This window comes from Anopheles gambiae, chromosome 2 (genome assembly GCF_943734735.2).
Source record: "Anopheles gambiae chromosome 2, idAnoGambNW_F1_1, whole genome shotgun sequence".
Taxonomy (NCBI): Eukaryota; Metazoa; Arthropoda; class Insecta; order Diptera; family Culicidae; genus Anopheles; species Anopheles gambiae.
Genome location: NC_064601.1, coordinates 75,235,238 through 75,261,629, shown reverse-complemented (window position 1 = coordinate 75,261,629; position 26,392 = coordinate 75,235,238). Strand labels below are relative to the sequence as shown.

At 41.5% G+C, this 26,392-nt stretch overlaps 1 protein-coding gene across 29 annotated transcripts in view; it reads right to left on the bottom strand.

Moving 5' to 3' along the window:
* Nucleotides 1-26,392, bottom strand: part of LOC1275761 (CUGBP Elav-like family member 4) — a 320,099-nt gene that overhangs the window by 267,422 nt on the left and 26,285 nt on the right. For 14 of the 29 annotated variants that reach the window (XM_061648898.1, XM_061648900.1, XM_061648908.1 and 11 more), the window contains one exon: nt 14,258-14,340. In XM_061648898.1, coding sequence (XP_061504882.1) covers nt 14,258-14,340 — 83 coding nt within the window. Of the gene's footprint in view, nt 1-9,626; nt 10,491-10,520; nt 10,667-14,257; nt 14,341-26,392 lie in introns of those variants that run through there. The other 15 variants (XM_061648910.1, XM_061648904.1, XM_061648925.1 and 12 more) reach the window with 11 other exon arrangements.

The following is a 26,392-nucleotide window of genomic DNA, read 5'->3' as shown; positions in this document are numbered from 1 at the left end:
GCAGCAACGATTACAAAGATGGCGACATTTTCTTGCGTAATTATACATTCCAAAGACTCTTTTGGAAAGACCGCTGGGGGTGTAGCCTCGTGCTTTATTTTGTCCCCTGGTGACAATAGCCTCGTTGGCCGAATGCCTGGGGAATGAAGCTGTGGACAAGAAACAAACATCATGGTTTGGATGACATCCACCAAGCGTTGAAGATCACCACCGACTGGGGGAGCACCTTTTGTTGACTGGAATTAAGGCTTTTTAATGACACTTGACGAGCTGCGGTTGACTGGAAATGAAATGCATAAATTACATACACTTCTAGCGCAATCTCACAAAAGGGGCGCCGGGTAACAAGCATGATTATGTTCAGCAGTGAATTGGGATTTTTCTTTCCATTCCCCTCTTACATCCGTTTGGTGGCCTCCCACTGCCCTAATCCCACTTGAGCCCAGCCGCACACGATCCACACTTTTTCCTTCAGCCATTCACACAGACGCTCGCACCAATACAGAAGCGAAATAGTTTGACACTATTCACTGGCACTGATTTCAGCTCCATACCCACCGCACTGGCAGCGTCCACCAGAGCTACGTTTGCGTTCATCTCTCCTCCGAGACCATTGAAAGTTTGATGACTGTGGAAAGTTGTGGTAATTAAATCAGGCACTTTTGAAATTTCGCCCCACCACCGCCACGGGGTCTGCCAAGCCGGCCCGGCCACAGACGCTCGCAGGCAAAACTGACACGAATATAAAAACCGCAAATGCCTGGTGTTGGTTAAAGATTCACAATATCCATTCCTTGGGTCGTGCGATGTGCCACGGCGCTTCTAGGACGTTCGCACTTGACAGTGCTCTTCGTTTCACCCAAAAGGCAACGCTCTGAAATTCGCTCTTCCAATGTAGTACTGATTCATTCTGTGCTCCCTGTCGTTTCGAGAACATTCCGGATGGAAAGTACGTCCTTTCAGTATATAGGATGTGTATTTGTATGGGAGTGTGTGTGTGTTTGCTTTTTTTTTGTTGTTTCCTCAGCTTCTTGTGATCCATGTTTCCCGAAGAGGGTGGCAAATTGCTGTCGAGTGATTAATGTGTCCCGTCCCCAGTTGCCGTCCCGACCCCAAAATAATGCTACCGGGGAAGGTTTTTTTTTCATGTTCACTTTCACGCTCCCCAAAGATTCAAGTCATCAGTCCATTTTGCCATCCGATAACCTATCATGGAATCATCTCCCATCACCCTGCGGCAAAGCAGTGCGAGCAGCGCAAGGAGGTATTTGAACGCTTTTAAAACTTCGTTTACGGTCCACCAAGGCGAGAGAAAATAGCGTACGAAGCAGCAGGCAAAAGCGGCTCCCGCTTGGATGCAAAGAGACAAGCACAGAAGACCAGCAAAAACGACACACCAAAACGCAGCTTCTTTCCTTCGACCGGAAATGCATGGCCAGCGATGGTGACACTGACAAAAGGGGGGGGAGTAAAAGGACAGTGGGTCCAGTGTGAAAACGAGCCTCGAAAGCGGTGCATCGGGGGCAAACGATAAAAAGCAATTCCACAGCAACGACGACCACACACACTCTCCAATGATGGGAAAGAACATGAATAATCATTTATGTGACCGCTACGGAGACGATGCATACCCACGTCGGGCCGTAGCTCTCGTCCGTACTATCGATGAACCGTCTGAAATTGATTCCAGGGCTGCCATCTTTCAAGAAAAGTTCAACAATAGTCCCTTTTCTACTGCTTTCTCGTCATTTTCCAGCATGCAGTTCGTACGCCACGCTCAATATAGTTCTAGCAATCGAGCACACGAGGAGACATTTTTGTGTCTGCGTCATCGAATGAGGGGTTTTTTTTGGTCAAATTTCCTTCCTCAATAAATGATGCGAAAAATCGAAGTTTGAGACAACTGTGCACAAATCATGGGAAGCGGACGAGCTCGTACCTTATTAAATAACCATTGTAACTACATTTTCAAATTAGACCCGAAATTTGATATAACAGGACTGGCCAGAGGTGTAAAGTGTTCAGATGTGATTTCAGATTCCCCTTAACGTATCTAGATGAAGGAAAGATAGTTTGGATTGAGGTTTAATGAATGATTACGTGCTAATCCAGGTATCTGAGCGTTACTAACGAAATCAATTGTTGATATCATCAGCATCATCATAGTTTATTATTGCCATATAAAGTGATTTTGTTTATAGTTTTCTATGGAAACGGACTGAACATAATTCATCGATTTTATGCCGCTTCAATTCAACGCTTTGTCATCAGACTGTTCTCCGGTTTTTCCTTCCCAGCCAGTTATTATTTCTTTCCTATCACGATCACACTCCAACTGCTAGCACCGAGGTGGTAACACCTCGATTCGGAGCTCATCCTTTCATTGCTTTTTCTTCCCAATCCCTCCCTGATCAGTAGCATCGAGAATGGGGTTTTCATCTAGCGCCATTTCTGATATTGAGTGAGTAAAAGCAATGGCCCGCCAAACGTTGCCCAGGTTGACACTGGGAAAGCGTGCGTCTGAAAATGTCATTGATTATGTACAGCGCAAACATGATGCTTTTGACCGAGTGCAATCGTGTTCGCTTTTCTCACGCTCAAGAACAGACTATCCCCACGCGCAATTGGAAGGATATGGAACTCTAACTAGATCACATCGTTGAGAATTGGCCAGCGTTTAGAAGGGACGCTGACCAGCCGAACGCTGACCGTATGTTTGTGTGAAGAAAAACCCCAACGGCTATGCTCTGTGAGCACAGTGTGTGCTAAAAGTTTGCTCCCGTTTGGGATGCAATAAAACATTAAATAAACTGGCATAACGCACGGTAAAATAATGTGAATTCATTAGCACTGAACTTTAATCGTTACAGAATGAAAAACCGAACAATTACTATACATTAAATAATCATTTGAGGTATGTCTTTAACGATATGAAAACAGTCTCATTGGCGTCACTGTAAGGGTGTGAAGCATACGGTGCCTATCTAAGATTCATTTTCCCAGGCAGGATAAGGGAGTGAGGTAATAGACAACCTATCGTATCGAACTATAGCTGAATCAGCGAAAATCGAGCAATCATCAAGTATTGCACACATACACATATACACGGCCCTACTCATTCCGATGGCATGAGATACGAAGGCAGACACCGTGCCGGACTGAAGTCGAAGAGTGCCCGGTGCCAACATGCGAACTGCAAGGCAAGCAAGCGTGCGGAAAAGACGAAACTAACGGTGGAACAAACATGTGGCGCACATACCGATAATTCTATACAATCAATTTGAAATCGTTTTATGTGCACATATTATCAATGAGTTGTACATGAGATCTGGCGAGAATGTCACTGCCGGCCGGGCACTCCCGGCAAACTCTTCTAAACGCTGACTTCGGACCCCCAACCGGCTACGACTGCGAAAGTGGTTTGTGTGATGAATTTCAACGAAAATCGTTTCCCTCAACGCTCAACCCTTCTCCTGATCTCACATCTGCACAGTAAGGTAGTACACGGTAATGTCATCGCCTCGGGTCGATCAGCCCCGGAAGGTTCCCGTACACGGTATCGAACGTTCCTCGCACCCTTCCCGTAGGGTTTTGCAAATTCGCGTGCGTTCGTTTCCCTTCTCGAGGCTGTGATGTCGATTGGCTTTCGAAGCGGAAGGGGCAGAGTGGGCACTTGGCTTGAACTTTTTCGTCCTTCAGTCTGCCCTTCACGTATCGAGCTGATTGGACATCTGTTCGGCAAGGGTTACGGGCGCACGATGCCCGTGCGACTCGCAACGATGACCGGAGCAACGATGTTCTGCCTCGTTCGGTGAAGTGGTCGACGCTGACGGAATCGACATCGACCGAGACCAGTCACGAGACTTGGTAGGATCATTAACTATGATAAACTTATCACGATGTCAGAGGAGAAGCATTAGTGGTATTAAAAATTTACTACCAAAAAGTGCTCCCTCCTCGCTGTGGGCGTCGGTCAGGGCTCGATGTAAGCCACCGTATGTCACGAAGGTGGAGCACTCGACCGGCGTCTGAGATGGTAGAAATATTGCTCCCCAACTTTTGCAAGTTGGTTGAACTTTTAAAGCCCCTGGAAGAGCGTGTATGTTCTTGAAACAGGGCAAGCTTTTACGAAGAAGTATCACCTCTCTCAATAATACTTTCGACGCAATTTGGTTCAGCAATTTCTATACGACTGGACAAGCTTACTATGAAGAAGTTAAAGAGGCTAAAAAGGTCCTTCGAGAAAAAATGGTCATACATGTTTGATCAAATTCCACTAAGCTGTTAGATTACGTTCTCCTGCTTCTACTCAAGCCGCGGTAAAAGTTCTGTTGGGGATTTGATCAGAAAATATAGTTTTTAAAACATCATGTACCCCGAAAACATTAAGAAGATTTATCCAACACCATTGTCACCACCCAGCATTTTCACCGTGACGAAGGTTTCAGAACTTTCCCATTTGCACGGTCCGCCATGGTGGAGGGGAAAGTGGCGTAAGTCAACCGAGCCACTTTTATGTCGAGTCTCGCCGGGCTAGTTGTCTTCATCGTGCACTTTCCAGAACTATCTCCTGTTACGTCGCTTCCCACCAAGTCGCAATGCTTGCGCGAATTGAATTTTGCAACAGCTATTAAGAAAAAGGACATCTGAGACTCATTGTACGATATTTTTCGACCATTCGCAACATTGTTTGCACGTGTTTGCATCATGGTATGGCCCACCTTGAAGGTCGGGCTGCTAGTGGCCACAGTAACAACACAAAGAAAAACCAACTTGTAATGGATGTCGTAAACGTCCGATACGTCCGGGAGAAGAAGCGAAAAAACAACAACACGGTACAATAAAAATGAAAATATAAGTAAAAACGCTCAGACATACGATCGGAATGTACGAAGGCGGAAAGCAGTTTCAAACAGAACGCTCAACACCGTGTAGAGCAAGGCGAAAATTAAACCTTCCGTTTTGAGATTTTTTGTTCATCTGTTTTCTACTTCCTGCATGGTTCAAAGAATTTCGCTTGTTCTGTTTTTAACGACAAGAAGAGTTTTTAGACCAGCGTGTTTCGAAAAGAAAGGCTTATTAAGTGGGTATGCTTTCTTGTAGAATTCATTATAATCCTATTGAATCAGAAATCCTGCATAATGCATAGGGTTTGGCTTGAAACGCCAAACATTGTAACTAATTTTTTTTAATACTGTTCAAAAAAGTAAATTTCAAAATTTGCCCCACGTGAGCTTCAAAAAACAAATGGTCTAACCTTTACCCACCGTGCCGGAGCAGACACTCATGCAACAAATCACAATCATAATTAGCAAACAAGCACTCGAAGGAGCGATTATGCGCTCTCAACAAGTGGCCCAGACGAATAATATTTTAAAACTTTATAACTCACAAATTTGTAAAGATGGTTTTCGGAAGGAACCCCAAAAAGCATTATCCCCTCCAATCCCCGGCAACGCTACCACACATACGTGGACAAAAACAAATGCTCCCTTGCATAATAAACAAGACGGTGGGATCCACTGGTCGGCTTCCGCACACACAACCCGAGCGGTGAGTGGAAAATTCGCCCGAGCGATTATTTAACCATGTTTCAAATTAAAAGTTATAACTCCCTCTACACACATTGGATCGGACGTGGCAGGATTTTTTCACGACCCGTTAAAGTAACCCAGCCCTCTGCGCTACCGCTCATGAAGCAACACTCGGTTAGGCCTGTGCACAGCGTGTCGTGGCGTGTGCGAGACTTACTTTGGTTTACACACTAACACAAAACTTGCAACACTGGCAGTGGACACATACACAAGCACACGTACCCACGACGAGACCGTACAAAAAATTCTATCAAAATCGAAAGGTCTCGCTCATGCCCTTAACACCCAGTGTACAACACACGCGATTGTGCTGTGGGAGGAATAATCGCTTGCCACCACCACCACCACCGACTGCTAAGGATCATTCGAACTGAGGAAAAGGATTACCCACCCAGGCAAGAAAGAAGACGGAGTGGAAAACTCGAGAAAAAAAATCAGGAAAAAATGGCCAACCACTCGAACTTGCCGAAGGTTTAACTACGACCCGCGAGCACCCACGTATTGGCACGAGTTTTGTTCGTGTGTGGCGCACAAGGCGTGTGTGAGGGGAGTGTGAAACAACTTACATAATAAATGAACAAGTTGCGTGCTATTTTATTTTACGAAAGTTTATTAAAACCTCATGAAAACTCAAGAAGCTCGCTGTGGCATACATACACACATACATAAACACACAAGGACGGACGGGTAAAGCCACTTCAATGATCACATCCATAAAGGCACGAAGCGTTCGCAACAGTTTGGCGCTGCGATGCTTCCTGTTCGATGCCACACTCGATGATGAGAAGGGGAGAAATGCCCAAAAGTGATTGGAGGTGGAGAAAGGGAAGGAGTTGTTTGTATCTCGTGGTTTAGTGGCTGCTTGATAAGCGTGAAACGAAGAGTGTGTACAAATCCCACATGTCGGGTTTCTTAAGCCATAATCTCATCATCCTCGGCTAGCGTACTAGAAGCATGAATACAGCCCGTGCTGTACTTTGTACACTTGGTGAACCAGAAGAAAAACGCCAAAACAAGTTTATGTGTGTGTGTGTGTGTTTTTTCCATGGGTCTACCAAATGCGTTTATTCCTAAAATAGAATCATCGTGTGAACTGCGTAGTGTATTGTTTTTCTTCTATGCTTGGATTAAATTAACAATGAATTTACATTTATTTTGTTTATAAACTGCGTGCAATAAAAATAGCACCATCATCTGTTTTGTAATAGTAATGAGATCTGGATGAAGTAATATAACACATAGATAAATCAAGAAACAGTTTAAAATATAAGAATGTATTGGATTGCATTGAAATACTTAAGGCTGGAATTTTTACAAACATATTGCAGATATCAAGTTTTCAGCAAGCTGTCCAGCTTTAACACTTCATAACAGTTTATTTTATTAGCCTAGTTTAAAAACAAAAAGCGTAGGTTATCTAAAATTCCTGATTTGAGTCTATTTGCAACAAATTGAGTAACACTGTCTGCAATTTATATCTTTTCCTTTGGATTAGCGATTTACTGAACCAATCCGTATCCATGACATGTGATTTTATTCCTAGAATGTTATGTATATAAAATATATAATTGATATTTTACAATACAAAATTCTTCTTCTAAATGAAGATTTTAAGAATGTTTTGTCTATTTGTCAACCAACAAGAAAGCTTGCTTGAGCAAAAGTTTTCAGCCATCTTGTCAAAAAAGACGTTCAAATTTGGTTTTAACCCACATGCTATGAGACCACCTGGTCTACATACACTTTGATTCTAGATTCCACCACCTGATCTCTTTAATGCACCTTGAGATTAAAGAAAACACGACATCCAGACAAATCGTACTTAATTTACTTCACATAAAAAAAATATATTTATAGGGTTGAGGCTAAAATAATCTAGTCTGAAAATTGCAAGCTAGTGTTGTGTGTGGTTTTGTATAGAGTGTTTACATTATTTCAGCCTTCCACTGTCAAACTCCACATAAAAAAAACTGGCACACATAAAAATCCCATCAGTATATAACAGTAATGTACTCGAAAGGTATAAAACATATTATTTTAACATTCTTTAGTAAAGAATCCTTATCGGTATAGTAATTCCACAATTATTTAAAAACAAAACGATGGTGAGGTTATTGCTATTTCAGGCGGTGTATAGAATTGGATTTTTTTTTAATAATTGTATCTTATGCCACTAACTTCAATATACAAAGAATTTAAAATTAGAAATTCCAACTGCATAAAAGTGCTATTTTGTTTGGCTGCAATTAGTTTAATTAATCTTTTCCTTTAAATTTCCATTTAATCTATTTCTTAAACTTATCTTCGAAAGGTTAGCACAATATGGCACAATGCTAACCGGATTCATCGGTACAATAAGTGGTTTTTAATTTTGCATGCTATTTACAAAATTAATTTTGTTGATTTTTTCAAATCGTTGTTTTACCAACACTCAACGCTTTTGGCAACCAACACTGCTAAAAACAACAGAGGCATAAATTCGAACGAAAGTATCACACATCACGGTTGCCCATTATTACATTCAACCCCGCTGAGCCGCACCTGAAAATGCTTTCACATGCACCATTTTGCAACCTACATGTGTGTTACTCCTCTACTCCTTTGCTCCATTCCATCCCTCCATTCCAATATGGAATTCTATCGCTTCTTTGTGCCACCTTCCAGTTATGGTAGCTCCCCGGAGCAACCGTTAACATTTCCATTGATTTTTTAATGAAATTAATTTCGAACCATCAACATAACGACCCCGCTCGCGTACCAATCCCTTGGGCCTCATTTGACGTAGTCAAACGATCGATCCGTGCCAATCACAGACCAACAACGTGAGTAAACACATCCCATGTATGTTGCGACTTCTTGTCAGTTCCCCTTTACCTTTACCCATGCCAAACCACCAGTACGAGTACCATAACCCTACTCTACCTCTTGTTTTTGACCGTGGTACTTTGTACCAGGGTACTGTATGCACACAGTTGCACTAACCGGTAAAACTTCTGAGTCAGCCCATCGCGCAATCGACGCTTCATCTGGCTACGATAAAAGGCAAGTGCGAACGGCACGGTTGCGGGAACGGAAGGTGCGAGTGATAAATCGTTTCCATCTAGACTTCAACATGTTTCAAAGCTTCATTCAACGCCCCAGTTTTAAGGTTTTCATTTTACACTTGCCCAAGTACAAACAGTCAAACCAGCAAACAGCTTCCTACCCACTAGCAAACAGTGTGGATTGTTGTAGGTGGACCGGCAAGATTGTAAGGCATCGAAAATGTAACTGTAAGATCCTCAATTCTTCCAACAGACACGACTTAGGATGGGCAACGATAACTCTTGGGCAATCCATACTGTTGGTGGAAACGTGTTGAAATTAAGGTATGGGGATAACTTTGCATTGCTGGTGCAATCACCATTTGTGCAAACAAACTCAAAATGTAACAATCTGCACATTTCAACAAGCTTTTTTAAATGAACCTCAGTTCAATCGAGTTTGTAAATACACAATGACCAATGTTTTTAAAATGCAGTATTCGATTGTATGTAGGAAAATTGTTACACATCTAGGTTACGTGGTATTGAATAATCAGTTAATGTTATTCATATATGATTGGCACTGAAATTATATACGTCCTTATGATTATGCTACTTGCTTTCGAAGTTACTTAGATATTATTTTCAATGTTTTATTTTAAAAAGATTGTAACAAGTATATTTTTTTACAGTTTAAGCAGAACAATTCCGCCAACCTAGTGAGCAGTCATACATAATATAATAAATTAGTTATTTTACATACGAACACATGCAACATCATACATTTGCTAGTAGTGAACCCATATCTCTCATCGTTACAGCTTGACTACATCACTTTTTGCCATCATTTCCGTTCCCAAAACGATGCATCGTTTTCTCTACAAACTAGAGCAAATTTTTGTTGTGCCATCATAATCGGGCATGACTCATGTCGAGCCGGGTACGTAACGAAGTCTTGAATGCGCAAGCAAAACGATAGAACCGAACAGCAAGAAAAACACGGCTTTACCCATAACGGATCATAATACCAAAGGCTAGCATTATCCATCATCGTAATCTGCTCGGCGCTTCTGGATGACAGTCGGGTTGTACAAGTTCGAGAGGATAGTGTCCCCGCGCCCCGTCGACGATGGTCGATCCTTCGACGAAGTTGGTTGGAACTGAAAGCTTTTTCTACTTTTCCACTCGCTAAACCAAACACTGGACAGCGTGTCACAGCACTACACAGCACATCACATCAACACACAACCTTTTTTCTGTTGCTGCTTTCGCTCACATATAGATCTTTTCCACTAACATTCATCCAGCGAAGCACTTAGCGACTTTTTGTTGCTGTTGCTATAGTTGTTGTTATATTCCCTTCTTCAAAAAACAACTTCCAAAGAAGGAAAATAAAATGCTTCAGCAAAACTTCGTAATTTGATATGACAATCGTGAAGCTCCAAACTCCAATAGATTTCTTGGCGCTACTCTGCCCGGCTTCACCATGCACAGCACCCGCGGTTCAGCAACAACGACCGCCAGCTAAACAGAACAGCACCAGACCACCAATGATAAACATTCACGAATGGGAATATTTCACCACCGTAACACGTCACCAGCACGCGAGCGGTGATCTTTTGGCAATGAGAAAATTAAATCACTTGCACAATGGCCTTTTTTTGGTAGCAAATTTTGCCAAAATACGACATTATTTTTCACACCCTCTGTCAAAATATACTCTCTACCGTCTGAACCACTAAAGCCACACGATCAGGTAAACTTTCACAAATAAATGTACGGTTTGCATTAAATTGAACTAGCAACTAGAGCTACATCAAACAATTTAAATCGACATAGATGCACACTGCTTTGAATAGTTACGAATGGTACAAATAAGCACAGAAATTTCACGATTATTCACCTTTCTTCGGAGTTGTTTAAGAAGTTATACGCTAAAGTGAAAGCGCGACAAGAAACACGAAACCCGGATCGAATCACACCGCTACCAGTGAGCAACGTTTAACCTCGAGTGCGCGCGCAAGATCGACTGGCTGGCGAACTAACTCTGAGTTTCGAGAGTGTACAGGGGTTTCGCTTTTCCCCCGGAATTGGAACGGGTTGGGATGTAAAAAATTTCCCACTCTCCTGCTCTCGGGCGGCCGTGCCTGGTCTGGTTGCTCCCATGCCAGACCATACCAGCAGATAGCAGACAATATGGCTGAAGGAAACGGGGTACGGGTAAAGAAAACATCCATCGACGAATTGAACTCCAAAATCAAACAGGAATCGGTAGGAAAACGAAACGACGGATGGGACGGACGCACAATCATCGCAAAGGGGCAGTGGCAACAGGAAAACCGACATTTTCGATGATCGTGGTTCCGTGTGTTGGTTAGACCGTTGGTGGCGAGGCATCACATGTGCGTGCATTCCACCCATGCAAATGCAAGGCGATGGAAGGTGGAAGAAAGTTTTCTTCTACTGCCAGACGTCTTGTTTAAAATACCGGCAGTTTCGCTGGTGTAAGCGAACCCGTTTTAGATTCCGTTCCTTAACCAATAAAATGGTGTGATGGTTGTGGGAGGTAGCGTGTAGCGGACCTTCTCCTTCGCACTCGCCATGATCCCCCGCAGTGTATGACCTGCGTCACACAATGTACCGTAAGCGCAAGTAAACATTTCAAGAACGCACCACGAGTGTTCAGTGTTCGGGTCCTGCACCCCGTACGTAGAGTCGGGATGTTTAGACAGCAGATGTAAATGGGTCTACCGCCTTCTGCCAGTCAAATTACACCTAGAAGTTAGAAACCAGGAAGCGTGGTGCAAGAAGGCAATACATCGATGAACTTCATGCATGATAGCATGATTGACTTCAGTAATTGGAACAAAGATAGTGCAACGGAGGGGAATGGTATGGAAGGGGACAGGAACAACGGAGGTTAGAAGGCCACTTATGACAATCAAGAAATACGTGTAATTTAGCAATAAAATCCCTAATGACTAATCATCGTAGAAGAAGCTGATGTATTGTTCAAAACAGATTACGTGAAATTTAGTAATTTAGTGTCTACACGATGTAAAAAAAACTGATCCGCTTCTTGTTTCTACCAGATCAGATATAGTGAACAAAAGCGTGATAGGCACATCAATATCTAAAACCCACCAAGAAGCCCAGACAAAGTTAAAATATTTGTTGAAGAGGGATTTGCACAACTATGCATGTACTAAAATAATATAGTATGTAATTCATTTCCAAACTCTTATAAGCTTTATATTAATGTATTTATTCCTGCTGGTCCTACAACAAAACTACATGGCCCCAAAACCTGCAGCCAACCAGATATTGGAGCTGCTGCATCGATAGATACGGCCAATTACTGTCACTGATACAGAACGGAAAATCGAAACTGGTGCACCTTCTTCACGTCCATTAGCCCAGTCGTGCATGGACGTTACACGCATTTTCATCACAACCGCGCCATTGTGCTCACCTTCCCCGCCTCAGTAGACTCTGCAAACAAGTATTAACAACGCGCCCCCACGCCATACAAAGCGTACATGTTTATATGGATGAACACGCATCCGCACGCTCGAATGCACGCTCCATCTTGATCGAATCATATTCTCATAATCTTTCCAGTCAAGTGGAGCATAAACAAACCCCAGAAGCACATGAGCGCATGTACGCCGAGGCCCATCGACTCGCGATGGTCGGTGCGGCCGCTAAAAATAGGACGCATGGAGAGAGGAAAAAAATCCCAACCAACCAACAAAGCGATTTCCCTCGTTGCTTTATTGACCTGATCGGAGAGTTTCATTACAGCGGCTAGTGTTTTTCCGACTCTTAGGTGCTTGCCCGTTCTAGTCCCGGCTTCCTTAGCCGTTACGTCGTGATGGTGAAGGACTCGTAGAGAGACAGACAGAGAGAGGGAGAGATAGAGCGAGAGAGTCAGTCCACTGCCGCACCGAACGGCACAATAACGATTCACGTGCGTAAAGACGCATCACAATCGATTCCACGCAAAATTGGCACATACACACACTCTCTCCCACATACGCGCAGTCGATGGAGTGAGCTGCTGGTCTTTTTTAAAAATACACTCCATAGAAACGGCCGGGAGCGAAATTGTACTTGTAAACACCGCACCATATACCATATATGCGGTAGAGACGCAGGAAGGCGATGAGAGTGTAGAACAACGGGTCGGTTCCATTTCCGCTTCTATTTCCTACCCGGAATCGGTTAACGGTTCAACGATTCACGGATGCATCCATGTGTTCGGTGCATTTGCCTGCGATTGCGATCTCGGGCTCCGGCCATCGGTAAGACATCTAAATCATATGGAAGCAGTTCCCCGGTCAGTGACTGTCTTTAAGTGTGTCGCATTTTGCATCTGCTCTCTGTGAACATTACGGTACTGTCATTGCACTTCCGTTATCAAATGTACATTGTATGTATGGATTAGAACACATTTTATAATATCTGTAAAGGTTTACCATACAAAAATGAAATTATATAAAATTTATTTATAATTGATATAAGACTCAACTAATATAAGACTAGCTATTGCCTACATAAAAAACGAATTTGTGTAACAATTCCTAATATCTTACTAAATTGTTCAATAAAATGTAGATGTTGTGCGTAACTTGGCTGGTGAGTACCATCAATCAACCTACTCAAAGGTTCGATAAAACCAAATCTATTGATCCAATCAACAAGGCAGCTTGCTTCAGTGCACCTAGTGGAGCCGATGTTTCTTGGTGTCAATTACGCCTCAAGAACAGCGAAACGTAAGCGTGCCACCAGCAAATTAAGCCCTCAAAGCCCTATTCAATTGCCTGTTCAATCGGCAAGCCTACCCCCAGCCAGCTTACCAAAAGCCGTAGGATAATTTGTTGAATTCCAATTCCAAACCGTACTGGAAAAACGCACACTATCGAAAAGGGCACCGAACGGGATATTGTGTGCTTCGGAGAGCCTCTACGCACTGTGGTCCTTTGTGCTGCTTTGTGGAATGTCTGCCTCACTTCTTGTTCCTTGCACTAAAATGTAGCGCAGCTTGGTTAAGCTGTTGTTTCATTTTATTCCTTTATCGACCATAAAAGTACCTTGCGAAAGGATTGGTGGCGTGCCGGAAGCGGAGTGACATACATTTCTGCGTCGAACGAGTAGCAAAGATGGGAAAGGCTCCAGCTAGTGCCGATAGTAAAATCTTTTCACCTCCCTTGCTGTCTGCTTCCTCCCTGGAGGTCTCGATAGAGAGAGAAATGTACATTCTTCTCTTTCTTTCAAACAGCCCGGTTTAATCCTCCAGGCGGACAATCGTGGCTATATAAATTTAACATCTTCTCTAACGCACCTCCCCAAAAGCTAGTAGGCACGGGTTGAAGGCATACTCTGGGGTTTACTTCTGGCAATCGTAAAATGGCACCCAATACTCCATCAGGTCACTCAGGGTGCTCATGAGGGAAATGGGGTGGTAAAAATATCAGTTTTTCTCAGGAGGTGCTCGCCGAAAACACGCGAAGGTGTTGCGCCGGATTTCTTTCGTACTGGGCCGTCTAGCATCTAAATTTATGTAGCAATCGAAATAAAAGCAGGAAACAAAACTAGCATACGGTAGGCACCGCCGTAACAGAGCACAATCAAACTTACCCCAGGTAGTGTCTGCTTCTCATGTAACGCGCCCTGACCGTTAACGGCGCTTTCCGGACTGAAGTACGTCAAAAACGCGCAGCCTGCGGAGAAATGGTAATGAAAGAGGGTAAATATTGAGATATGCTATTCAACAGGGTTTGAGTGTGTATCATTTGTTGACTGTGAGGACTTAGAACAAAGCATAAATTATATTTTACAAGCATATAAAAAGAAATAATATAAGCATTATAGAATAAAAAAGATCATATTGTTGATGATTAAAACAATCAGGATTAAAATACTTAAAATGTTTAATCAGAGTAAAAATTATGATATATTCCGCTTCAACTATGTTATATTTTCACAGTTTATAGGTCATTCAACCTCTTAATCGAATTTTGAATATCAATTTAGGCATGATAATCCAATATTTTTTAATGCTCTAATTTAACAAGAAGAATTATCTAAAATGTGTAACATACTTATCAATACGTTTATATATTGGTACAATTTTCATTGATTTAATATAAGAACCTTAACATTATTTGTACAAGCAGTTTATATGTTAGCTTATCAGGAATTGGTCCCCTAAATAAATTGCTCCAAATATTCCCTGTTTAGTTTTGATCTATAGCTTGACAAGGGATCCCTTTGCAATGGAGTTGAATGACAAGCATTAATGGTGTCCAGTGGCACCATAAAACCGCTCTTTTTCTAAACGTCGTCACAGCTCCTGGCGTTACGTCGTAGGAATTGGTAGGGTCGTAAAGCATTGTTCGAGACATTTCAGGAAAATCCGAAAACCCGATATATCAGACCTTCACTTTTTGTCAAGCCCCACTAAAACTGCTTCTACATAAACGCCCGAGGGAAAACATTTGGAACAATCCTTTTTCTTTCCCTCTAGTTGCCCCTTGGAGACCCTTTATCACTAAAAAATTCACACCCGAACGAATGCTTTCCCGGTCAACACTTTTCAGCGTTTTGAAAGACGGATGCCTGCCTCGCTTACCTCGGCGAGGTTCCCCACTGCAGTCTGCGCTGACCGTCCGCCGGCTTTGAACAGCATCATTTAGAGGCTTCAAAAACGGAAAGCATAAAACACAGCAATTAGAGCAAAAAGAAGCCCATAAATTTGGTCGAAATAATAAATTCAAGTCGGCCGCTGGCTTACTGGCCTGGCCGATGCTTTCCGTTCTACTGGTTGAATCGCCAGCAGCATTCCGGTGCCCGGCCCAAGCGACCCTTAAGAAAATAGCGCTTTTCCGCGTTAATACTCGGTGCAAAGTGAAAAATCACCTCCTAAGGCGCTGTCAGCGAAACATCACCCTAATGGCATAATTCTCAGGCACAATTTTCGTGCACAGTTTCAGCTTCCACTCACCAGACCCTCGTTTTGGTGTACAAGCATTCTTTGGGACGCAGCTCGTTTCCGGGGTCAAACACATAAAAGAAAGGCCCGATATAAAATTTATCTAACTTTAGTGGATTTTAGTGATTAAATAAGGAAGAGTTTGTGACATCGTGGCATTAAGGGATGTTGGAAAGGTTTTTTTAATGTTATTTGCTTTTCCACCGACAACAGCTGATAAAACCGTCGTCTGTTCGCCCCAATTGCTGTAGGATTAAATAAACAAAACTTTCTGCCTGCTAATTAGACGTTAAATTGGTGCAAACGTGAGAGAAAGATAATGGGTTTGCAACAAGGTTGCTACCGGTTTGGTACGATTTAGGACATGAAAAGTCTTAGCAATCCATTTTTTTCCTTAACCATTGGTAAAGGTTTTCACAATATCAAATAAAAACACATTAGTTTAGCTTTAATTTCTAAAAACGACCTAACATAAGCTATGGATGCAACACAGACATGTTTAATAATTATTTGCCCACCAGCCTTGTCCAATACTGTCACTGCAAAAAGTGCATCCAGTTTTCTTCTTTCGACAAATGACTCTTTCAACACAGCACTGTTTAAGCCCTTTACGAATCTCTTATGAATTCCCATCATCATGTCTCGCTCCAGGGCAGAGCCTTGAAAAGGATAGGATTGCTTTTCAGTACTCAACTTTTATAAATTACCCTTTTTTGATAAATTATGACCAGATCAACGGAAGACTGAGCGATCCATTGAGGCCGTGATATATCTCATAACCAGTTCCTTGGTAGCAAGAGCCATTAAAGCATGTATGCGAGGAGCAGTAGGGCGGTGAAAACCAACTGAGCTTAAGGGCGGTAGAAGTAGCAATAGTAGCAGCAGCAAAAAAAAATGATGCAGAACAACTCCTGCTCCAAAAAATGAAACACTGTGTGGACTTGGAGAGAGATAAAAAAGGAACCCAACCAAGGATAATATGTGCATGCAAGGCAGGACGTACAGAAAGCAGAACCATGCCGGATGCACAATGAGCGAAGGCGGCAGGCAGTGCTGTCGAGCTATGGAAACTGGAATGACATGAAGCATAATTTAAAAATAGACCTTGCTTTTCGTTTTAACTTTGAAGCCAAAGTCAACAGAACAGTAGCCAGAAGCGGCCACCAGGATTAAAGTCCCATAATTATACAATCCGTCCGCCTGGACGGGCTCGGTTGAAATCATTTCCTGTATACTACAATGTGAATGAAAAGGTCTCTGGGGCTGTTTGGTTCTAGATGGTTTTTGTTGCATCACCTCTCCCTCATATTTTCCTCTATTATCGCTTATATTTCCCGGACTTCTTTTCTTACAACCAATCCTTCCGGTGTAGTCATGTCTGATGTGTCCCGATTCTCTGCTATTGCTTACTTTTCTCTGTAACAACGGCAAATGGTTGAGAGGACAAAGACGAAGCCCCAGTAGTTTATCAGTCATTAGACTGTAGCCATGAAACAAAAACCATGATCGCGTCTATCCTGCCAGTCTTTCTCCTAAGAGTATCTAAAGTTTTGGATAGCTGACTTGGTTCAAAAATGATGTACCGCATAAAAAACAAAAACCATGTTGAACTGGAAACAATCCGAACAGAAGCAAAACCGATGACATACATGACTGTATGAATCGCTGTAGACAGGAACGACTTTGAATGGGAATGGAAAAGGTATGCAACAAAAGCCAGAATTCCTGTTAAAAGTAGAAGAATGGGGTTCTTTACGAAGACGAGTGGCAATCAGCAACGATTACCTGTGCTAAATGTTCCGTTTAAAGGGTTAGCGATTAACATTCTTTTGTTGCAGGATGGCATACGTGCATAAACCAAACAGCTTACATAAATGTCGATTCAAATGGTGTGTGTGTGTGTGTGTTGGATGTTTTTAACGCGTGTGTGGGGAAAAAAGGTTTGCTTAAAAATCTTTTGCTTTTGTTTTACTACTTATTCAAAACTTAGGTAAATAAATGTAAATATGTTTCAATAAATATAACACTTTTCGTCATTGATCGCGCAAACCCTTACGTTGTGTTAATTTTTATATGTTTTACTTAAAACTGCTTTATTGAAATATAACGCGAAACGTTTGTATGCTTACGCAAAGCCGTTGTTCTTGGTGAGTCGGTTCTTGTATCAATTCGATCAATCTTTTCCCGCTATCCTAATCGCACCAATACATACAAAACAGAAACTCTCAAATATACGCGCAGTCCGATAAAAAACGCAATTCCGTGAAACGCAGTTGAAATATTTCAATTACACGGACCATGGGTAACCGTAACACACATTCCTAAACAGTCATAAATTTGAAACAGTTTTTTTCAAAATTCTCAACATTTTTGCAGTATGCAGCAATGTATTTTTTCATGGGCACAACAACCGTTGTCGGTTAAGGCTAGCTTGTACCATTAGTGGGCTTGGTTTTCAATGACTTCTTGATTGCTGGTATGTTCTTTCGTTAGACAACTAAATCATAAATGCTCTGAACGACTGCATTATATGATTCATGAAAGTAAATTAAAAAACCTGCTAAGACAAATACGACGAACTCTTTCTAATAAGCAGAAACACTGACAAATTGTCAACAGTGCTTCTTTCATGATACTTCTAAAATGTTTATAAATATCAAAATTATGAATAACAATAATACCTTCTTCCATGATACCATTTTCAATGACTTTAGTACTTCAATTAGATAATTCAGACTGTAACACGTTTGACTTAGGCTATGTACACCCAACATTATCGATTGACCTCTAATAACTGATATTGGGGCCCTTTCCGTTTGAAATTCGTAGGCTGAAATTTCAGCCTGTCAGCTGTTTGCATTGTATAGCAGTTTTCGAGCAGCTATCTAAGTGGGGATAATATACAGGTGGGCTTATCCCAAGGTGTATGAATTTAGAAGGCTGATTTTTATCGCTTCTGTTTCTGAATGAAGATTTTAAGATTGTTTTGTGTATTCCTTAAGCCTTCAAAAAGCTTGTTTGAACAAAATTTTTCTCCCATCCTACCTAAAAGTGATATTCAATTTTGGTTATAAAAAAACATGCTATGAGACCACCTGGACTACATACACTTTGATTCTGGATTCCATCACCAGATCTCTTTAATGCACCTTGGGATGAATGTAAACATCACCTTGTTTTGCCATTTTTCGAGCATGTACTCGAATCTAATTCTATCTTTGAGGCTAGAATAATCTAGACTGAAAATTGCAGGTTAGTTTTATGTGTGGTTTTGTATGGATTGTTCACATAATTTCAGCCTCTAACTGTCAAACTCCATACAAAAAAACTGACTAGAATCGTGGAAGGGCCGCATTGAACGATGTTAAAACCATATTTACCAATGTTGCTAAGCTACATATCACTTACTGTAAGCTACATGGTCATTTTGTTAAGAAATCGAGATTGTATGACTAATGGATTGTATGAATATCATGCATTTTTTTACATTTACGCGTAATTTTTAGAGGTTTTTTAAAATAACGGCTTGATTTTTTGCTTGAGCATAGCTGAAGAGTGTCTTCCAAGACGTGTGAAGATTTTTTTCCTATAAATTGTCTAAGACATATTTTGTAACACGCTGCCAGTTAGTCAATCCTTGCTATACGAGCAAGGCGAATGGTTCTTACGAGGTTTGAACCCAAGACGGACATGAAATCGAACGACTTTACCATGAGTCCGCCCTCTTTTAAAATTAATCTAATAAACTAACGACCAGCTGTAAAAGTGGATCTAATTGTTTAAATATTTTTGTTAATATTTTCGAATTATCAAACATTCAATCACCTACAAAAGAAATGGTTGCAATTGTAAATAACTATAATTGCATCAATCAGCTTCATCGCTATCTTTTCCGTTTAACTCAGAAGATAGTTAGTCTCACCGTTCTCGATTTTTCTCAACCTATTCTGTCGATGCTTTTCAATCGATCTTTTTTTAAATCTTATATTGAAAGTGAATCCGATTATCCGGCAGAAAGGAAGTCAAATTCCTATGGGAAATTTGAAATTCTCCGTGGTTTGAAGCCCCGTTTAGTTCATTTTCAACTTGAACCATACAGATAGATACACACACATATATGCAGACTTTGGCTTCTATCGACTAGACAACTAAATTATTTCTTCACTTCTCAAACCCAGCAAAATAGCCTAAAAGCACCGTTTAAAGCGAACGAAGAAAATCTAGCTACCCTTACCGTCTGTGGTTGAACGTGGAGGAAATTTCAAAACTGCACCGGACACTTACTTTTTATATTGGAATATATATACATGCGAGTGTGAGCGTGTGTTCGTTATGAAAGGCTAACATTTGGTTGAAGTTCAAATATTGACGAAGCCGTTTTTGTCCTATGTTTTACTCCGTTTTGACCATTCAAAATAATACCGCTTTAAACGGACGATGCTTTCGTTCTCTTTATGCAACCAGTTTGCCCACTGCTAGAGCTTGCATGCTTTAACATCTGACCAAAGGTGCTCCATACCAAGAAGGGAAGTAAGCATTTCGCTTTGCCACTCTTAATATTCTGGATTCACTTTTTGTACTTCCTTTTCCTTCACGTGCTATTGTTTCGATTTTCAGACACTTTTTACCGGTTATGACGATGTTTTCCCTTCTTGGTTTTGTGTGTGTGTGTGTGTTTCATGCCTCTTTATATGTTTTGTTTTACTCTTTACAGTTTCAAGCACTGTCTGGAAGCAAACCAGCTAGCCACAGGTTAGCGTTTTACCCAGCTGCTTCATTGTTATTTGCAGTGGCAGAATGTACAAATCATTGCCCAGTTCACCTGTGTAAGCATAGGATACTAACCTACGTTCAGCACGTAAAACAAAACCAAAACAAAACAGTTCCTCCCTACGCTTTCGTTCATAACGGCATGCAACTCCAAACGCCACAAACATTTTCTCTGTTGGCAAGTACTTTCCGACCACAGCGCACAACATTGCTTCGTGCTGTATCGTTTGCTCCACCACAAACGATCCGCACAAAAATGAACCTAATTGAAAGATAAGAAACAATTTTCCCAACCAAACATTCGGGTGCACGCGAAAGTGAAGTCTATTTGCAAATTTATGTCTGCTTTTAACATCGTTCAAAGTCAGCGCCGTACGCCGGCATCGTTCGACGTTTTTGAGCGTTGATAGATCTTTCCTCGAGCTAGCAACTTCACTTAGGGGGGAAGATGTTTATTTCGAACATTCTTATCCAATTCAGCTTAGCAGTCCGACAGGCGCGTATGCACAACCGACTCCATTTGATTTATTGACAGAATTTATCCAATTTTATGAATGCTTCCTTAAATCTCGATAATCGACCCTACCTTTTTTGGGTCGTTTTACTCCCCTTTGCCTCGTCCACAAGTGCAAAAAAACGTGCCACGTTCGGTTGAAGGAACCGTACGAAACCCTTTCTGATATAGTATGGATTTGGTCGGCTTCTCCATCCTGGCTTAGGACAAATATGCGGCCCCACAGCTACCCATCGAGATGCCATAATCGCAAATGGTCAGCGGCCTCGAGTCGAACCTTAATTTCCAAATCGTTGATTTATAGTTTACGCTGAATGGTTTCTACAGGTTATAAATAATCTTTAATTTAGCCTAAAACGTACCTCGATAAATCAAACTCTTCGGTGTGAACTTGCTATCAAATCGTTCTGTTTCTCGGTTGCCTTTTCCTTCAACATTAGCAGGGTAGAGTACGGTAGCGAAAAACAATCGACGGCAATGGCCGTTGCAGACGGGAAGGTACGCTTTGCATGTTTCGGACGTTTGGACACAGAAGATTGCCCAAAAGGTGCCAGAAACTGGACAATCCAGCACGAACAACTGTGACTTACAATAACAACAAAAACACTCATATCTAGTTCACACTCCACCATACGCCATGCCAAGGTGCCATTACGACAATGGGCTGCACTCAGAAGCTAGGAGTGTGCGTGTAACGGCCGCTTCTTTAGCTGCGGTGGGTGGGCAAGCACCGTTCGAAACCGGCACACATAAACAATGACTGACCATAAGGCATAATGCCAGACAAATGACTCCATCAACCATTCGAACGACGCACTTTTTACCGATTATGGGATCTGCCAATGTTGGGATTGCCGGAAATCGATGGCCACACGCAACACAAAGGGGAGGCGAAATAAACAAAGAAGGGAACACATCAAGCAGATAGCACGAAGCACCGGAAGCCCTTCTTTTCTTTGGCTATCCCAGCACGGCCGACTTGTCCGTCAAAGGAGGGGTTCGGAGTAATATGTTCTGTTTGGCATCGCATCCACCCTCAGCACACAAATGGTTGGTAGGCTTTTCCGCGACGAGCTACGTTAAACGCAATGAAAAACGGTAGAGGAAAAAAAACAATCGATACAATCGAAGATATTTCTGAGTAAAAAGCACTCGAGTAGATTTCCCAAGCCCTTTTGTTTTTCGGCTGTATGCCGGTTGTAGAGGATGTGGCTTCGTCCTGTATATAAAAACTCAGCCTCTAGTATGGGAGAGCTGAATGTGTGTTGGAAAAAAGGATGTGTGCAATAAACGAAATGAAGGAAAACATCCCTCCGCTTTGTGGAGTTGGTCTAAATGGGCTGATGATCGCGTGCTGGCACAAAGCGGAGAAAGGGAGCGTGTTCGTTTGTGGTTTGGCTTTTGTTTTTCCATCCCAACAACTAACAATTCTACCTGCACTAATGGGCCGGCAGAATGAATGGCTTTGTCTTGTGCAAAAAAAAATCAAAAGCAACTTCCACAGGTTTGTGGTTAAGTATTGCTCATTAATTTATGCCATTGCCCTATAGTTATTCGTTATCACTCGTTTTCAACGAAGTGATGTGCCAAAATCTGTTATTTCTGTGTTTTGTACTGTCAAACAATGAGATGACCACATGCATTGAGAATCCATATTCGTTATCAAAGCATATTCTTTTGCATTCATGGGTATAAGCAATTTCCTTTGAACTTTGTGAACACAATATGAACTTTTTTCGATATTATAAATTAAATATCAAGCATTTAAAAATGATGAAATGAAATTAAAAACAGCAAGTAATATTCAATGTTCTTGGTATAGATCACTTGTAACGTGATTGTATAGGTTCACTGCGTTTTTTATTGCTGCCTATAACTTCTGAGTTTTGAATTACTGGTAAGAGTTTTGCTAATTATTAAAAAATTATGATTTTATTTTTATTTCGGCATCCATCCATCAATGATGTAATGCTCATTGAAAAGTTTGAATTTTGCTAAAGATTTTGGTGCTCCAAGCAGGAGCTTTTGTTGCGTAACACAATATACAAGATACAAAAATAATTAAAATGATTTTATTTAATCTGAAGAAAGCGAATCATGTAATTCACAAAAAATTATTCTTTCCAACAACAACAATCCTAAACACAAAAAAAAATTAAAAATTCAACTTGGCAGGGCTAGCTAAACTGTTCCAACAATGAAGAAAGAAAACGAATTGGAACCCATTACAAATCTACAAGAGTACCCATTGTACACTGTACATAAATTTCAAATCAATAAAAACTTGTATACTACTACTACTACAAAAATTATTAAAAATTGTCTCCTTCAGCATCGACATCGTCTTAGTCTTTTAAAATATTTTCAAAGCGCCGATTTACAAATCATTTCAAGCTTGAAACTAAACTCAATCAACGTGTTTGAGTAACAGAACAAATAATAACACTTCTATTCGAAAAATCGTAGTATTCATTTAAAATTTCTATTCATTTCTGTCGAATGAAAAAATACTCCAAACCGACTTATGCATCGTTACCTCTTATGTATCCGTATCTTTTTTTACAAAATAATCTAATGTACACTTGCCATAGAGTTTTTGGCTCTCGATATAATTCCGTTTAGCTCAAATCTCTTCACTCAATGCCACGAAACTGTTTACGTTGGCTCAAATTCAACCACAGTCTACCCTTTACGATGATTGACTGACGTTGAACGATAATGTCCACTGGGTTTTTTTCATCGTCCAACACGCGGCTAAATGCATACAAGTGTGAAAGATGTGGATTGAAAGAGGGACACTGCACAAGAAATCCACATCCTCATGGCAGCGCTTGCCACTGAATTGCTCACTGGAGCAGGGGAACGATTCATTTCGCAACACATTTTCGTACTCGTTACGCGACCATCAAGTTGAGTGAAAATCCCCTTTCCGGAAAGTTTATTGAATAAAACGAAAATATTGCATTTCATTCAAATCAGGTCACGGCGCATCTCATCGTTTCAGCTTGATGGGTGTACAAGATGGAGACAGGGAAGGCCTGCGTCCTGGTGACGATGATGATGATTTTATTACACCAGAAATAGGTGCCCTACTCTTGACGACTTCGCCTTTCGTTCTCGCCGCTTTTCCCTGCGCGCTCGTGTCGTTGCAGAATGGCCTATGATGCCTAATATAAGCACTTGACAACTCTCACCCTACTCGTCCCCCCGCTCCCGGCACGACTAGCTGAAAGGAAGTCAAACAGGGAGTAGGCAGATCGACGTTGATGTCACACATTCAATCTGCTGCTCTCAACTTTACGTCAAGCGAGGTCCGGAATTGACAATCTATATCGAAGTTCGTAAAGTATGTGCGCCACGATATCGGCTCGGATCGTGTTCGCTGGGTTGCATCGTGAAATGGCAGCATCAATGGAGGGATTCATTCTTTCACAGCTCCAAACCATTCTCGCTCAAACGTGCGATGGAAAACTTACCTCACCGGAGACACGTTCCGGAAGGGACGTGGCAAGCATCGCCGCAAACTGTGCGCACCACACATGTATGGCCCCATTCTCGTGGGAAGATTATTTACTCCGCAAATACTTTTATCATGCATAAACATTTTATGAATACCAATCAGATATTTACTTTGGCTTTTCTTCTGTGTCGTGTGTAAGTTTGTGTGTTTGTGCGTGTGAGTGTGAGTGTGAGTGTGTGCCCCACATGGCTACCTTCGCTTTGTTCGCTTCCACCAGAAACTGCACAGGAGCGTGAGGTAAACTGGAAGGTAGTTTGATGGCTTTTCTTTACATGCGGCACGTTGGTTGCCCTTCCTCCGAAGAGGCCACGCGAAGAAGTTTCGATTACCACGAATTTCCTACACTCGAGTACGGTGGGTCGACTTAACGGCTCAACGCGTCGTGACATGGGGCTGATGAAAGTCTTTGCCAATTTCTCGCCATTCTTACAGACACCCGTTTTGCGGAGTACACGGTGCCCGCAAGCTTCCTAGCAGACAGGCCGTAAAACCTCCCTACCACATACCGTTTAAGCTTCTTGACGACCAAAAAGCCTGCCCGTGTGTGGGGGCGCTCACGCGGGCCCAGCGGGAAGGAAAAATCCTCGCTCCAACCGAACATAAAGCAAGCTTAAGCATACTGGTGATGTAAATGGTCTTATCGGTGGATCTTCCTAAATGCGAAACAAAAGAATGTAAAATTTATGTGCTCCACGCTGCATCATCAAGCTATACACACGCATGTGCTGGAAGGTTGCAGAACGCTGCTATTCTGTGGAGAAGACAAATCTATAGGTGAGATGGAGATTTGGGCAAAGTGAACGGAAGATAGTTTGAATGAAGGATACAACAGAGAGGTAAAAACATTTATGTTTTTTTACGGTGCCGTTTAGGATCTATATGATTCTTTTTTGTCCATGTATTGTAACATAGCTACGTAGGAAACAATACAAATTTGACCATTTTTTGGAATTTAATTAAAAAAATTTATAGAAAAATACAACATAAATCAAACGAATCATTTTAGAAGAATGTACATCACACATTCGAATTAAAAAAATAATATTTGATTCGAATAAACCCCCATCGTATTTCAAATAAAAACATTGATTATGAGTGGAAATATTACATTAAATGACAAATAACATTCCCCAAATTGATAAAAACTTTGATAAAAACAAATTGATTCGCCGTTTCTCGGATGAGCGATGGAAAGGGATGGGATTTGTTTCCGTGGGATGAGAATGCAGTCGGGTACAGTTTTTTATGCGAAGGTGACTTACATATAGAAACAAAAGGAAAATTGTTATTTCTTCAAATATCTATTCTGCAATGCAATTCGAAAATGATAGGAATAGGTTAGCTATAGTAAGAGAACTCTGTTTTTCTTATGGGAGTTTCAACTTCATGAATCGCAATAAAAAATTCTTTCAAGTCTCATTACCATATATTTTATACCTGATTCAATAACTAGAGTATATCAATAAATGTATTAATTTTCTCTTTTAACGATGCTCTAAACAGAACCTTTGTAACAGCGTATTTACCAATATTGCACGTAAAAACTTTTTATCATCATGGAAATTCACATTTTACAGTGCATAAACTATTCTTGCGAACAACATCAAACTCTGCCAACATTTCAATAATAAGCAAAATATTACAATCTTTGTGCCTTTGAGACGACGCAAGACGATGCGTTCCTTCACCCCTGCAAAAATGTACGTCCACGGATGGAAACTCATTCGACGTGCTCATGTTACACGTTACAACAGCGTATCGGCGAGATGTCTTCCAGACTCAAAGCGCTTGTTGTTTCGCCCAAAACCTCCCATACTACCATCTGCCATCAAACGGAAAACTTCCTGCTTTTCCGACGTAATATGCCCTTGGTTGTTCCGAAACCTTGCGCGGTTCCGTGACCCCCGCCCGCAGACTGCCTCTGGTCAGACCACACCCAGCAAAGATCTTTATTTTCATTCTTCCCATTTTCGTATG